Genomic DNA, 15,829 nt, shown 5'->3' on the forward strand with positions numbered 1-15,829 from the left:
GTTATAAGACGTGGACCATCTGAAGGATTTAAATCAAAAGGATTATAAATTGAGACTGACACTTATTCCTTTTGGTTTCTCCTTTATAAAACGTCCCTGATAAATAGTCTTCAGGTTATAAAGCACTTCCTAATAGCTGCCAACCAGTTTTTCCCTCTGAAGTTATTATTATCGTACATTCCACATGTGTCAAATGATACAGACTGAAGAGGAGACAGCAAGAGGACAAATGATGCGCACTTTGTGTCTAGTCTGAAAAGTGGTAATGGGGCAGAAGCGTCAATCCATAAAACTCTAAGGTGAGTAAAAATGTTTTTCCCATCTGATATCATTTGTCACCAAAACGTATAAACCCGTTCATATTGCTTACATTTATGGAGATGAGCGGAACTCTGACAAATGACTGACAAAACACCATTTGGTTGAAACGATAAAATATTACATGTTCATCGCCAAACAGCTCAGATGAGCATTGGTCCTCAGTGATCCCTGGTGCGATTTTTTTTTTTTTTTTAACATATGCTATCATAAATTTCCATGAAGTTGTCGCTTGCTGCTTAACTCTCCATTATAATGAATAAAAACGACAACATCAAATACTGACTCGCTTAGAATGCATGAAGATACCACGCTGATGCCCGTGGTTATGGGAAATCTTAGTTATTGTGCCAAATCGTGGGCCTACCCCCATTAACATTCAATCAGTCATCTCGGTGCCAGCCAATGAAAGGTGGAGAGAGATGGAGGAGGACGGAGCTGCTAGACGGAGCGTTTTGACGCGCTGAGAGGAGGACAGAGCGTCACATCTCTCCAAACGCCCAGCAAACTTTCACCACAGCCTGTTAGAGAGGACCCAGTCCTCCGAAAGAGGCCTGTTTGAGACAAGGACGCGCTGGGTTCTTGGGCAGACGTGTGGACAGCGATGGAGACATTACTGGCGTTGACTTTTGGAACAGTTTGACCCTGCTGTGAATCCTCCTCCCTGAAAAAAACATCTTGTTCAGTTGTTTCCGTTCTTCTTTTGCGACAGAGCGACAGGGATGGAGCAAGCACCCAGCGCGCCGAGCCCTCCTCCCAAACCGGCCCATCACGAACCCATCAGCTTCGGCATCGACCAGATCCTGGGAGCCGGTACAGAGCCAGAAAACGGGCGCACGGCTGGAAGACAAAGCGGATCCGATTTAAGCAACGCGGACGGTTATTGTAGTTTAGGAAGCCCGACCGGGGCCAGCGCGCCCTCTTACACAGCGTTGTCTATCTCCCTCTCCGGTATAATGCCTCCGGTGGAGGCTTCAGGTTCATACGGGGAGAGCAGAAGTCTGGGCAGCCGGGGAGTGATTCGAGTCCCGGCTCACAGACCCATGACAGCCCCGGGACCCCCAGCCTCCGTCCAGAGCGCTGTTCCTGGGTTTGGAGGTCTATGCTTCCCGTGGATAGGAAACAGGTTCGCCAAGGACAGAATATCAGGTAGGCCAGCTGTTCGACTTAGTGGGTTCCCCTCATTAATATTCTATTAATGTTTAAACAAACACCTGTGCCAAATATTTGTTAAGACTATTAACAGTCAACTGAAATGTTTTTCACTTTAATTATTTAGAGGGAGCTTAAAGGAGAAAAGCACACATATAATACAAGTTATAAATGTTTTTTTTAAATAATAAAGTATACTATATTCATTATATAATGATTTGTTTCTGTATTACTGACCTCACTCGTGTTTTATGCGTTGGATATTTTATTTCTAAATCATGTAGACTAGAGAAGCAAAACAAGAGTATTAATCATACAACTAATTTCATTAGTCTTTGTTTTAAACAACCAAACAATAACAGCATTGTCTAGTCATCATTCACTCCTGTGGTGCAAATAAATCCAATGTATTAATAAGCTAAATTAAAAATATAAGACTGACTATTTTATAAGAATTATTGGGATATAAAATAGTTAACAACAACAACTATAACGAAAAGTAAAAACTACTGAATAAAATAAAGTGAAGACTGGAACATGTCTGGATTTAACAAAGGACATAAAACACTGTAAATTAGGCGGATTAAAGTTTTTTTTTAAAGTTTTTGTCACAGACAGTTCTGCCTGTTTTATTGAAGATTAATAGAAGTCTTTAGACAAAGGCCTGTAATACAATATGTAAAGGAAAGATAAAGGCCTTCTGTTCTCTCTGTAATTAGTAGTTTGGAGATTATACATACTATAGACAAACTCCTCTCTCACAATAATCTTCAGCTCACATATCTTCACAGTCTAAATAAGGAAATGTTGTCAAACAGGGCATATATCTGTGATGTTTGGCCTTGAATTTCTACACAGAGTGTGTCACCTCTCAATCTCTTCTTCTTCTTCTTCTTCTACTCACTGTGCGTCTCTCTCTGTGTTTCCTGCAGCGGCTCTGGTGCCGTTCGCTGTTACTCGGCGGATAGGACACCCGTACCAGAACCGGACACCTCCCAAACGGAAAAAGCCGCGGACGTCCTTCTCCAGAGTTCAGATCTGCGAGCTGGAAAAACGTTTCCACCGGCAGAAATACCTGGCCAGCGCCGAGCGAGCAGCCCTGGCCAAGAGTCTGAAGATGACAGACGCACAGGTCAAAACCTGGTTCCAGAACCGCAGGACGAAGTGGAGGTTGTTATGAAAATTCATAGTCAAAGTCAAAGTTGTGTTGCACTTACGTTTATAACCATACTTCAGCACAGTTTACACTTTTAAACCCAGGCACTGCAGCCTTCCTGCACCACGCTTCACGCCAGTTTCCCACGTCCAATTAAAAAAAAAAAGTTTCCCCGTTTTGCAGATGACCCCATGCGTAATTTCCTGTTAAATAACCTCGTTGACAGGGAACAGAAATACTGGAGGATAAACAAAAATAAACAGCAACATATTCAACATTTTGGCTTGAATATAATTTTATTGCCTTTTTTTCCTCAGAAAAAAATATTTTTAGGGATAAGCTCTACAATTTGTACAATTTTAACTCGCCTAAAACCGCTTTAAAGATCTCCAAAATGAAGTTATTACAAAGTATTAAAACGAGTCAAAGACATTATTTTTATTTTGCAAATTGTTCACGCTTGAGATGAATCTTTATACCTTTGCAGCGCTTTATAAAAATCATTTTATTTCTAATATAAAAAGTTATCACTGTAGTTTAATGCAGTTTATGGGGATTTTCAGTCACACTTAACTTTTTTTCAAAGTTTTCTTAAAATTTTACACAATCCTACATTTTATTTATTTATTGATGTTTAATTTCTTCTCCTGTCTCTTGTCAGGAGACAGACAGCCGAGGAGAGGGAGGCGGAGCGTCAGCAGGCCAATCGCCTCATCCTGCAGCTGCAGCAGTCCGCCCTCCAGAAGTCCCTCAGCGAATCAGCGGTGTCTGATCCGCTGTGCGCCCATAACTCCTCCCTGTACGCCCTGCAGAACCTCCAACCCTGGGCCGAGGAAAGGGAATAGAGACCAGACACCACGCTGAAATCAATGAGCACCATCTATTATCCCTGGGAGGATAAATAAATTAAATTAGGCCCACATGAAGACAGTATCTTTGGGACTTACTTTGATCCATGCGATGGAGAAAAAAGGTTGGACAAGACAAACTGAAGAATGGGTCACAGCAGTTTTTGGGTGGATGGTTGTGAAACTGGACCTGAAAAGATGGTGAGTGATGTCTGTCTTGAAGCAGAAACAGAACTTTCTCGGACTACATTTTCACAACTCTGTGGGCTACTTGGAAACTTGTCAAATCCAAAAAAAAAAAAAAAAACAAGAGCTGAACAGAGGTTGTCACTGAAATATCTTGTCACCCTGTGATTGTCTTCTTATCTGCTTGTACTCATTGTGTTTATTACAATAAAAGGGAGTGAAGAATTAACTCCATAGTCCTGAAGGAGGCAGTTAATTCTCCACCGTAAGACATGATAGAGCGTTTTGTGGAGGAGTTTTCTCTCAATGCAACTATTCCCTTATTCTGAAACAGATAAACTAAGGAGAGGCCTACACTCTAACACCCATAAGACAGAGAACTCATGTCAAAATGTGTTTTTAATGAATCTCTTGCTCTCTTAAATCAAAACACAAAAAAATGTCCTCACAAAAAAGCAGATTGAGAGAAATGTTCTAATCATTCTGGTGCTTAAACCTTCTTCAGATCTAATTTATAAATTTGCACCACCACAATCACCTGTACATATCCAGGTGTGGTGCACCACCTTAGCCCCAAAAGAAAAAATGATGCCCAAAGTGTTACATTATGAAAAAAAAAGCTATTGTAAGCAGTAATAAAGGGAAAACAGATGTTAGGATTAGTGGGTTGAGAAGCGAAGAAAATATGAAAGAGGCTGTAAGTTGGGTAATAAAGGGAGTGATGCATGTTCAGTAATGGTGGTGAGGTTTTTTCATATGCACATTATTAAGCTTTATTTGTGGGCCATGTTGGAATGGAGGCACAGATGTACAACTCCTTTTTTGTACTTTCATTGTATAGCTGTGTAAATAATAGTATAAACCGTTCTTGTGACCCCTTTTTCTCATGCTTTCTATGATGCACCATAAACATTTTCTTTAAAGGTTTTAACACATTATAATTATAAGAAAGAGAAGTTGTGGAGCGACAAGGTAAAAAAAAAAAAGCAGACGATTCATTTTGTTTCTTGAAAAGTTTAATGATAAATATAATGATTTTATACAATATTTCAATACACACATTATTTCATTCTGACAGTTTTAAGCTGTGTGTCTGTATGCCTGTCTGTCTGTTCATCTGTCAGTCTGTCTGGATGTATGTCTGGGTACATCTGAGACGAGCCGCAGCACATCTCAGCAAAGAATATAATCACACTATTGGTAGCACAGTGAGAGGGCATGACAGTAAATCATATTTAAATCTGTATTATTATTTTTTTTTTTGCCTTGCTCAATCTTCAAAACGATGGCTCTTGTTTGAAACATGGCTTCCATTCCTTCAGGAATCAGTGAAAAGGTCTTTACTCTCATCTTCCCTCATATTCTCTCATCTTTGTCTTCCCTCTACTCTTTCTCCATCGTCCCTCCTTCCACAACTCCCACTTTTCTGTCTCTCCCTCACAGTGAAAGGTTGGTAGTTCTGAGTTTTATTAAACAGACAAGAGTTGAAGACAAAACTCTCCTCTCTAGCAGAGACACGGTCAGTTCACCTAGTTGTAATGTCCACAAGATGAAGCTACAGTACATGCTTGAATAAAAGACATTTTAATATTCAGGCAAACAGAAACTTTACATCAGGACACTACACACATACACACACACACGGACATCCCTGTGTCGCTCTGCATTTATATGCCAGTAAACCTCTAAATGTTCTCTTTTATTAACAAGCCATCAGTTCAAGTGTACAATGAGCGTCAAGGTACTAGAATTACAGTTATATCCAATCTGACAGATAGATAGACAGACAGACAGATAGGACCAGAAACACACAGACAGACAGTGAGTAAAAGCCACAAATACGACAGTTAAATATCTACAATTTGTGTTGTTACAACATTGAAACACTGACTCACACCACTGGAACACACACACACACACACACGCACACACAGGAGGAGTTAAGAGGGCGTTTTTGTCGCAAGCTTGTCACAAGATGTAAGACTATCGCACACTCAGCTCTGTGTCTGAATTTACTAGACTTCTGAAAACAAGTTGAGGTGGCGTTGTGAGATGATACACCCACACCTGTCCTCCAAAATGAATCCACATAGCAGGATGTTCAGTATATCTCCACCACTTTTTAATGGCACATAAATATACTGTGCACCTCTTTCTCGCATGCTTTACACTATTGCTCGTGTTCGATGCACTGACACAGAAAATTTGTGATGGGAACAGTTATTATTTAAGCCATTAATGCACCAAGTATGCATTTGGTTGATCTCACTGCTAAGCTGCTTTTAGGGAGACCTGCTTGATAATGTGGTTCAATTTACATATTTCAGAAAGGTATTCGACCAATTGTGAGAGGATCACTATTTACACAGTGGGGTAAAATACACACTGTCCCGAGGTGACTTAAAATAACGAACAGCAACAAACGAGGGAGATGGAGGTAAATGGTTACAGAAAGGTCGAATGAAGGTGACGGGTTGAGTCTGATTTTCCAAAAACCAGTGATGGTTTGTCACCATGGATTTGTTACAGCGAAACACCTTCCATACAGTTTTGTGACAGTCTGTCAAACCCAAAGTGCTTGTTTCCCTTCATCCGCAGGGTGTGTTCTCTGCAGGTTCACCTCCCTCTCCTTCTCCTCCTTCTCTTTTTTTCTTTGTTCTTTTCTCCTCTCCCAGTCTGTGCTTTCGTCCGTTGCACCGCATTTCCCTCTTCTTTGTTGTCTAGATGACGTTTTCAAACAGCTGTAGAGACCTCATGATGTTTTCATCCTGTGCCAAGTGAGAAGAAGAATGAGAAGCTGATTGTGACAAGAAAGTCAACCAACAATCACCATTTAATTCAGTTTACTGGCCATTAGGGGGCAGTAAAAGCTTGTAAAATGAGGACAATGTTATGTAGAGCGTAATCTCTCAGCAGACAAACATACTGAAATAAAAACATTTCTGTGGCAGCAAAGACCATAATTAATAGCCAATGTAGTGAGACTTGCAAAGGAGGAAGATAAGCAATTGCCTTTCATAAACAGTAAGCAAAACTGTTTAACTTTTTGTGCAAAAAGCCACACAGCAGATATTCTGACTTGTCAAATACCTCTTATCTATTCAGTTGTACCAGTGAGTCATGACAGTGTGACAGTGAGCCAGCATGTGAAATACCAGGAACCTGAGACTGAAGCAGCTAAATGGGAATCAGCCATCGTTTATTTCATTATTCACACGTGTGATTTTCCTGCTGTGACATATCAAAATGTCTTCCATGAAAAGAGCCTATAGCAAAGTCAGAGAGATACTCAGGATTATACAAGAGAGAGGGAGGAGGCAAAACAAGAGAGTACCTCTTGACAAGAAAGGATGAACTCATCAAGAGTGACAACCCCGTCTCTGTTTTTGTCCATTTTCTGTGGAGAGAAACACACATGGGGTCTAAGGTGTGTCAGGGAAGATACAAAGACATAAAGATACAAATGCAACCCACAAAGCTCAATAGCCCATTCAGTGAAATCATCATCATTTGGGCAGCTTGTTTGTTTCTTTGTTTGTGCATCACACTAATCAGAGATCACCTGCTGCTCATCAGTGTGTCCGGGACCATTTTTTATAAACATTTATTTAACCAGGAAAACTTTGTTGAGATTAAAAAATCTCTTTCTCAAGAGTACAACAAGTACAGACATAAAATAAATAACACAAAACACGTCTCAAAGTACATCACAATGTCAGACTGAAACATCAAATCATGAACAAAATCTCCAATACAGTCATATTAAATATTACATCCTGAAGACAATTCAGGTCAACCCGATAGCTGTCTTGATCCCAAGATGTATCTTCTTGGATTTCTTTGCTAAGTTTGGGTTTATTTAAGTTTTGAGATTGTTTATTTGCTCAGTTTTTAAAAAAAATAATACACATAAACCACAAGATAAAAATCAATGTGCAAGGAGAGGAAAAAAGCCCTGTTGAAGAGTCAAATGTCTTTACCTGAAAAAAGGCATCCACATGCTGTTTGGGTGCGTCGGTTTTCAAGACAGGGTACGTGTACTTCCCCATCATGTCATATATCGCTCTGACGATGTCTGTCATCTCCTGTTAAAACCGCAAACAGAGAGACACACAAATAAAAACATCAAATGTGAAGATTAACATAACCACAGATGTAAAATATAATTGCAAAGTTAGACGTGTACACACAAAAAAACACACCTCTTTGTTGATGTATCCGTCTCTGTTGATATCATAGAGGTTGAAGGTCCACTGGAGTTTCTCAGTGATGGAGCCTCTCAGCAGGATGGACAGAGCTGTTACAAAGTCCTGATGGAGACAAAATGACACTATGAAAAGCTGAAAATAATTGGTAAACAGAACAAGAATATGTTTTTGGAAATGAATTAAGCAAACCTCAAACTTTATGGAGCCTGAATGTGCTGTGTCAAAGGCATTAAACAGGTAGTGTGCGTAGGTGCTGGCATCTGCAGGAGAGGAGGAAAACGTTTTGTCCACTGCATAGAAAACAATACGGAGACTGAGACGACACAGCAAACAACAACAACACACACTCTTTACCTCCATGTGGGAAGAACTGGGAGTATATTTGCTTGAAAGTTTCCTCATTTACAATGCCACTCGGACACTCCTGGAAGGAGAGATGGAGATAAAAAAGACAAAGTGGGGAGGGGGGTGTGTACAGTATATAACAGAACAGAGTCCACCCCTGGTCAATAACACTAAAACGGTTAGTAATTACAAATCCTGTCAATTTAATACAGGTTTATTTGTTTTTAGACAAAACACGAGAAGAATTTAGCCAATTAATTAAAAAAAAACAGAATGTTTGACTAATTAAACTAATCAAAGGTCCATATTTAAGAACAAACTGCAACAAAAGTCAGAACACCCTTCATTAGTGAGACTCCATTCTTTTATTTCTCAATATTTTTTATGCACATCTTTATTTCTGATGACAGATTTGATTCTCCTGGGCATGAATCATACTAGTCTTGCACAAATCTGTGAAAAGATGTTCTGTCTTTCTTCACAGATGATTGTTTTCAGCTGCTCTTTGCTGGAGGGATTTTGTTGCTCTACCTTCTGCTTTAAAACACCCTAAATGTGTTCTATTGAATTCCAGTCAGGGGACATACTTGTTCAGCTCATATTTTTCACTTTTTTCTAATTTAAAAACTCTTGTGTGATTTTTTTCGGTATGTTTGAGATCATTGTCATGTTGGAAAATTCCTCTCCTGCCAACCCTCTTGAGACTGATAGTCATCTTTTCATTCAGTATTTGGGTATACAAACTTGCATTCATAGTGCCATCTATAAATGTCATCTCTCCTACACCTTTTGCACTCATGCAGCCCCATATTAGCACACTCCCACCTCCATGTTTCACAGTCGGCACTACGCAGTCACTATGGTAGTCCTGGCCAGGTCTACACCAAACATAATGGACCCCTTCTGATCCAAACACATTTATTTTGGTTTCATCTGACCAAAGAATGTGCCGCCAGTATTAATTAGGTTTCTTTTCATGTACTTTGACAAAGTTTGATCTCGCTTGAGGCTGACTTCATGCAATGTCCTTCGCTTCACTGTCTGAGCAGTCACTGAAACACCATTTCCACAGATAATCCTTGTGCCGAGTTAGAAGCCCTTGCCCATCTGTTTTTCAACGCAAGGTTGCCTAAATAGCAAATTTGCGTCATTTTTCGAGGACAGCCGCCACATCTTCTGCAACTGTGTTTTGGCTTCTGTTCAGTAGCCTACTGATGATCTTGTACTCCCATCTTTATTTAGTCTCATAATTTGATGTCTTACTTGTTCAGCCAATTCCTTACCATGTGGAACCATGTTGCATAAGACACAACCCAGGCCAAAAGTGAGAAAGTTGTGGTGTTCATAGGTTCACAAGTCTTGTTTGGAAGTCACAAGTGTAATATTTTTTGTTTGAGTGCTCACTTTTGTTTGTTTGTTTTTGTTTGTTTTTAATTATAAATAAGATCAAATACCCTCCATCCTAAAAATACTACAATTATTGTAATATGATACAATGTTGAATAATTTAACATTTTAGTGATATTGCTCAGTTTTGTTATATACTGTAAATTAGACAGACCAACCTCACTGACAGGTTTTTAAATTACTTAAATTTACATTCTAATCAATACTTTCCGTGCAGAGAGAGACAAACTGATAATGGAGCCTCGCTGTAGTTCAAGCAGGCACAAAAGTAAGTTTATAGTCATATGTCACATACAACCTCCACTGACCTGCCTCTCTCCTATCTCACATCTGGCACTCATTCAGTTTGCAGTGTGTTGTGCCCTTGCTGCTACACTGCTGAGTTTAACTCCCTCCATCTCCCCAGCCTCCTCCTACATTCGCATTTAGTTGTTTGTGTTGCCGAATGTTTCTTTTAATGTGTTCGTGTTCATCAAATGTTGTATATTTCAGGCTCTGAAGGGGGGGGGGGGCTTGCTCAGATTTATTTCAGAGCATCACATAAACAGAGTCACACTGCCAAACTGAAAGAGTTAAAATCTTGATGCAAATGTCTGAACTGAGCTTTTTTCTACACCAGGCTGTTAATAAGTCAAACTGTGGACAGCTCTTGGTAATTAAGTTTAATAAACTGGCCAGAAGATAACAGGTGACTAATAAAATAAAGCCAGTCTTATGCCTGTAATTCAAAGTATATTCAACAAATGAGATTTTTCAAAAACATTGTATAGTATGTTTAACTGCATTTAAGTCCATTCTCAATTCAGATCTTCTATTTTCATTACCCACTCTGTATTTACTCAGTTTAGAGACAAAAGGGGCTTTTATTAGGAAGTGCTACTTCATAGTTTAACATGATGAATTTATGACAAAGATCATGTCTGATCCTCCACATTCATCTTAACTTAGTCATCTCTGTGTATTGGAGGGACTACAGGTCTAAGCTGAGTAACTGCACTGAACTGTCTTGTAAAAATGTTGTATTCACTAATGAATACCAAAAAAAAAAAAACTTAATTGAAGTGCATTCAATCTGATGGCAAAGTTTTATGAAACTATACACATTATCCTCACCATCATCATCATCACTTCCAAGCATCACTGTAGTGAACACCCAGCTCCCTTTGCCTTTCATTTTAAAAATGCAGAAATCTCAAAGGCACATAAGCACTGGAGCAAAGTATCTACAGTACTGACTGACACATCACCTCATGAGGAAGAGGAGGACAAGTCTAGCAAAAGTGAAGTGCACTTGAACAGTCTCTTACATTCTTGAAGCCCCGGTAGAGCACTTGGAGCTCTCTTTTGCTGAAGTTAGTCTGAGCTTCTAGCTGGTCAAGGCCCTCCGGCCGATGACACACCATGGTCATTTCCAGGTCATCGTCAGCTTTGTCTGAAGGGACAAACACAGGCAGAGAAACAGAGCAAAGTTATTTAAGATAACTCACACAGTCATACAAAATGCAAACATAGCGAGAGAGCAAAAGAAAGGAATAACAGAAGTAGTGTAGAAAAGGGAGAAGTGGATATATAATCGAGTCTGAAATGAATTGAGATCTTTCTGAAAAAGGTGGAAAAAATACAAACTGTAACAAAAAAAAAGAGAAGGAGGAGAGGATGAGAGATGGAGGTGCAGAGAGGTAGAGGTCAGTCTCACAGCTCCATGTTCCTCCTCTCACCGGCCCTATCATTAACAACTCATTACTCTCCTCGCTGGAGGGGAGGGGAGAGAGGACAAACCATTCACTCTGAGACAACACACACACACACACACACACACACACACACACACACAGTGCCTATAGGTGAACATAACAGTATAAGACACTCCACCCACCTCTTTCTCCCAGACACTCATCTACACATTTGCACGAGCACACAGTAGTAATAAAAAGTAATAAAAAAACAGTAATAAAAAAATCTGAATATGATATAGTGGTCATAATGTGCTGTAGTAAAACGCAGGATGAAAAAAAACTGGTGGTTAAGTAATAAGACGTTATGTTTTATGAGGGCTATTTCAGAATAATGTCAGTCTGATTTTCCATCACTGACCTGTAGTTTGTTTGCCAGGCAGTACTTTAAGGAGGGCCAAAGAGTTAACCTCCTTTCCTGCCTCATTATAGATAATTAAAACATCCGAGAGGGTGATGGATAAATGCATTTGTATAATAAATACATCTAACTTATATGGGTGTGAAGCTACAATGCTAGTTTCTAAGGCACTGCATAAAAAAGCTTGATGGTCCATGTGAGTACATTTCGACATGGTGCTTCAATCTAGATTTCTGCCTGTGTGAACCTCTAATTATCAGTAGGGGCTGATTAATGTGCTGCTGCATGGTGATTGAGTACAATTTCCTCTGTACTTTTAACACTAATATGCAAATGAGTGTCTGATTTACAGCTGCTTCTTACAAAAGTCTTCATCGGTATACTAGTTATTCCACTGTCAATGAAGAATTTAGAGGTTTGAAAGGGTGCAGGTACAAGTCATAGTGTACAGTACAGATGAGATGGGTGAGCCAAAACATTTTTTAGGCCCCTGCTCTTCTGTAATTGAGTGTCAAGGTTCACTCTGTCCTTGGCTATCCAGATTCTGAAACATCAACAGTCTTGAAATAGAAACATTTTTATCTGCGTAGTCCATTAGTACCTCGTAAAGCTTCACTACACCAATATATTTTATATTCCCCCCTTCAGTTCGATTCGCCCAATGAATCAGGAGTACAGGGGCAGCATTTTTACAGTGCCAGGCAAAGACAACTTCATCTTAGTGCTAAATTAAACCTCAGTCAACAGTGTATCACTTTTTTAGATTCAGTATGCAGTGTTCCCATTTAATACATCAGCAGACATTACTTAGATCCATCCACAGAAATGTTGCCATAGTTCAAGAGTCAAAAGTGGGATTTTTAATTCAAATGTCAATTACAGTATGATCCATAACTAAACTTGTCTCCCAAATGCAGCACTGTTGGTAAGAGTTTCATATCTCATTACATGTTGATGTAATTATATTATAAAACAAAATACAACTCTTCTTCTATTGTATTAAGCCACATAAGATACAATCATTTATGATGTTAACCCACAAGAGCTTATTACCTTAGGGTCTGGTAATTAATTACATCATAGGAACATCATTACGTTATGAATTTGTATTATGTTACGAGTTGCTTTGCAGTCTCGACATAGCACATCCTCCCCTCCTGACCAGTGTAACACGCACAAACACACACAAAAACACACTATTCTCACACACAGACTCACTAGCAGGCAGTTCGCTGTTTTTCAGTGTCAGTTAGGGTGGAGCTTCGGGTATGTTGTAAAATCACCCACATATATCAAAACACATGTATTCTTATTCAAATGCACATAAAACACAGGTCCTCACACACCAGCACTCGCTTTAATGTATTTGGTTGTACATATTTATTCTCACTGTGTACATGGTTCATGCACCTATAGTGTCAGAGAACCTGGTCTTCCTCTGAAAGGCTTCACTGAGACTCTATGGTCCATGTTATAATGCTGATAGCAGGGACACAGTCACCGTCACACTCCCATACGTACATTTAAAACTGACAGGGCGCAGGATGTCCCATTTCACAATACAATGAACAGTTATGCCTCTTAAAAAAATAAAAAATGACATCAGTTATTTGAATCTTCAAGCTGTATATATGAGCAGCAGCAGCATGTGCTTGTCATAAAGCATCTGACAGGGCTGCATTATAAAGATCCTCTGACATAAAACACAGAATGCACCAAATGTACAAACATTATGGAACAAAAACATTGGTTTGTGAGGTATGTGTCTGGACTCATGGGAAGTCAAGTTTGAAATTGTTTTCTACACTTTCGCTCAGTAAATTTAACTTATAGAGTGAAAACTGAACTCAGGATCATAGGGTCAAGTTTTCAGCTGCAGCTCTCCTAATAGACAGGAAGCAGATATTTTCTATGCTTTTTATGTGAATTTAGCTTTTTAAATTTTGCATAAAATATGATTTAGTAATTCTACTTTCATTGTTAAGTTGAGATATATAGACTACTGAATATGCATGCAAAAGAGCACAAAAAAGTGCAATTTTGCAATTAAAAATTATTATATGCAGGTATCTATACACACTAGAGCTACTAATAAAATAGTTGATCGACAGAAAACTAATTGGCAGCTATTTTGATAATCGATTAAATGCTTTGAGTCATTCTTAAAGAAAAAATGCTAAATTATCTGGCTCCAGCTACTTAAATGTGAATATTTTTCAAGTTTCTTTACTCCTCTAAGATAGCAAACAGGACATTTTAGGTTGCATCTTGGGCTTTAGGAAACAGTGATTGAAGGTTTTCACCATTTTCTGTCATTCTATAAATCAAACTAATCGATTCATCAAGAAAATAATCATTAGTTGCAGCCCTAATACATCCATGTACAGACTTACATTAAAAACTGCAGATGTGTGAATTTTTGGATCCAGATATCCAGGAAAGGCAGAGCAGACATAAGAGCACATAGGCAAAACCACTTATTTTCACTGAGTTTAAAATGATGACACTCTTATCCATTATCACTAGTTACATGTTGAATTGACAGACAAATGTACGGGACTGTGACAGATTTAGAAAATCAAAAGCAGCAGAGAAAACAGACCCTTTCCTAAGTCTGTATTATGAGCCGTTGAGAGTGCATATCTCACATATGCTGAACAATTGAACAGTCTGCAGCGTCTAACAGATAATATTTGTTCACTGTTTGTATATTTATGTATTTTTTTGAGACAGGTGTACCATTGCTGGCTAGGTTAGGGCTGGATTACAGCGATAGTAGTCGTAGTACTGACTCACCCTCCACAGCGATGACTCCCAGTAGGTGCAGCATTTTGACGGCCCCACAGCACATCAGAATGATGGCTATAGTTTGTAAGCTGTTCTCACTCTGCCCCTGTTTTTCCATTTTGATGACTTCTCGTAGTTAATCTTGAAGCGTCTTTTCAACTTTTATTCCTTTACTCTTTTTTCTTTTTTAATTTTCTATTACACTTCTAGCATGTAGAAATATTCAAGATCAATACATGTATTCTTAACTTTTAAGCTTTTTCACCATGTACAACTAGATTCTGACTACAGCTGACTATTGTTTCTCTATACGTCTCACTCTCATGGCCATAAACTTTCTGTTCATCCTGCTTTCTCCTGGAGTGAGATAAGCACTCACCTGCCTCTCTCTTTATCTCTGTCTTTTTATTCCCCCGTCTCTCAGGTCCCTGGGGCATCTCCCTCTCTTCTCCTGACCTTAGCTCCATCCCAGTAACTCTCTCTCTCTCTCTCTCTCTCTCTCTCTCTCTCTCTCTCTCTCCCTCTGCCCCACCTCCCCTCTCTGTTTCAGTCACTGTGTCCTTCACTCTTTTGGAACAGGGCTGTAACTTGAGGGTCCAACCTGAGCACACTGTAACAATGATAAACTCACCTTCTGCTGGATGACCATATGTGTGTTTGTTTTGTGACTGTGTGTGTGTGTGTGTGAGTGTGTGAGAGTGAGCAGATCGGAGCTTGATAAATTGGCCCCATTAAGACACACATTCATCTCCGAACAACAGAAGGCTTAATTAACCACAAAGTGACTCTTCTAATTAAAACATGCATGAGTCCTTTCATATGACTTACTCTACCATATAAACAGCACTTCATTGAAATCAGTAATTACGAAAAGATCCACTGAGACAAAATGACCCATCCTAATGTGCACTGTTAACTGTATATCGATCTAATATTGCAGCGCATCTGACTGAGAAGAGTAGAAGACACTACATAACTTGCTATAACCTCTAAATACCAGCAGAGGGCAGCAGAAACCAAGACAGAGAACACCAGTGTGTGTGTGTGTGTGTGTGTGTGTGTGTGTGTGTGTGTGTGTGTGTGTGTGTGTCAAACCTCCTAATGAAGATTCATTGTACATTTCATATGTGTTATTTCAGATTTGGCAGATATGTTTAGCCATGACGCGCTTTGAAAATCAGAACAGTCTTCCTCTGTTCTGATTCAAAAAAAATGTGTTATGCTCTTCCAATACAGCATGCATGACATGATAAACACATTCAAAATAACATTAAACAACAGCAAACTAGCAAACAAGAAATATTTTCTCTAGTATCTGTTTACTGTGA

General features: G+C 39.2%; 2 protein-coding genes across 3 annotated transcripts in view; one reads left to right on the top strand and one right to left on the bottom strand.

Moving 5' to 3' along the window:
- The first annotated feature begins 563 nt into the window (after positions 1-563).
- LOC121901411 (T-cell leukemia homeobox protein 3-like) lies at positions 564-3,740 on the top strand. The gene is made up of 3 exons (XM_042418178.1): positions 564-1,467; positions 2,403-2,640; positions 3,288-3,740. The coding sequence occupies exons 1-3, from the start codon at positions 1,041-1,043 to the stop codon at positions 3,469-3,471; spliced, it is 849 nt and encodes a 282-aa protein (XP_042274112.1). The 5' UTR covers positions 564-1,040; the 3' UTR covers positions 3,472-3,740.
- Positions 3,741-4,743: 1,003 nt separating this feature from the next.
- LOC121901853 (Kv channel-interacting protein 1-like) overlaps positions 4,744-15,829 on the bottom strand; it is a 45,892-nt gene continuing 34,806 nt past the window's right edge. For both annotated transcript variants that reach the window (XM_042418880.1, XM_042418881.1), the window contains exons 2-8: positions 10,928-11,052; positions 8,223-8,292; positions 8,058-8,128; positions 7,863-7,970; positions 7,641-7,745; positions 6,995-7,057; positions 4,744-6,428 (exon numbers count right to left, since the gene is read on the bottom strand). In XM_042418880.1, coding sequence (XP_042274814.1) covers positions 6,381-6,428; positions 6,995-7,057; positions 7,641-7,745; positions 7,863-7,970; positions 8,058-8,128; positions 8,223-8,292; positions 10,928-11,052 — 590 coding nt within the window. In that variant the 3' untranslated portion in view covers positions 4,744-6,380. The remainder of the gene's footprint in view (positions 6,429-6,994; positions 7,058-7,640; positions 7,746-7,862; positions 7,971-8,057; positions 8,129-8,222; positions 8,293-10,927; positions 11,053-15,829) is intronic.

This window comes from Thunnus maccoyii, chromosome 8, assembly GCF_910596095.1.
Source record: "Thunnus maccoyii chromosome 8, fThuMac1.1, whole genome shotgun sequence".
NCBI classification, from domain to species: Eukaryota; Metazoa; Chordata; class Actinopteri; order Scombriformes; family Scombridae; genus Thunnus; species Thunnus maccoyii.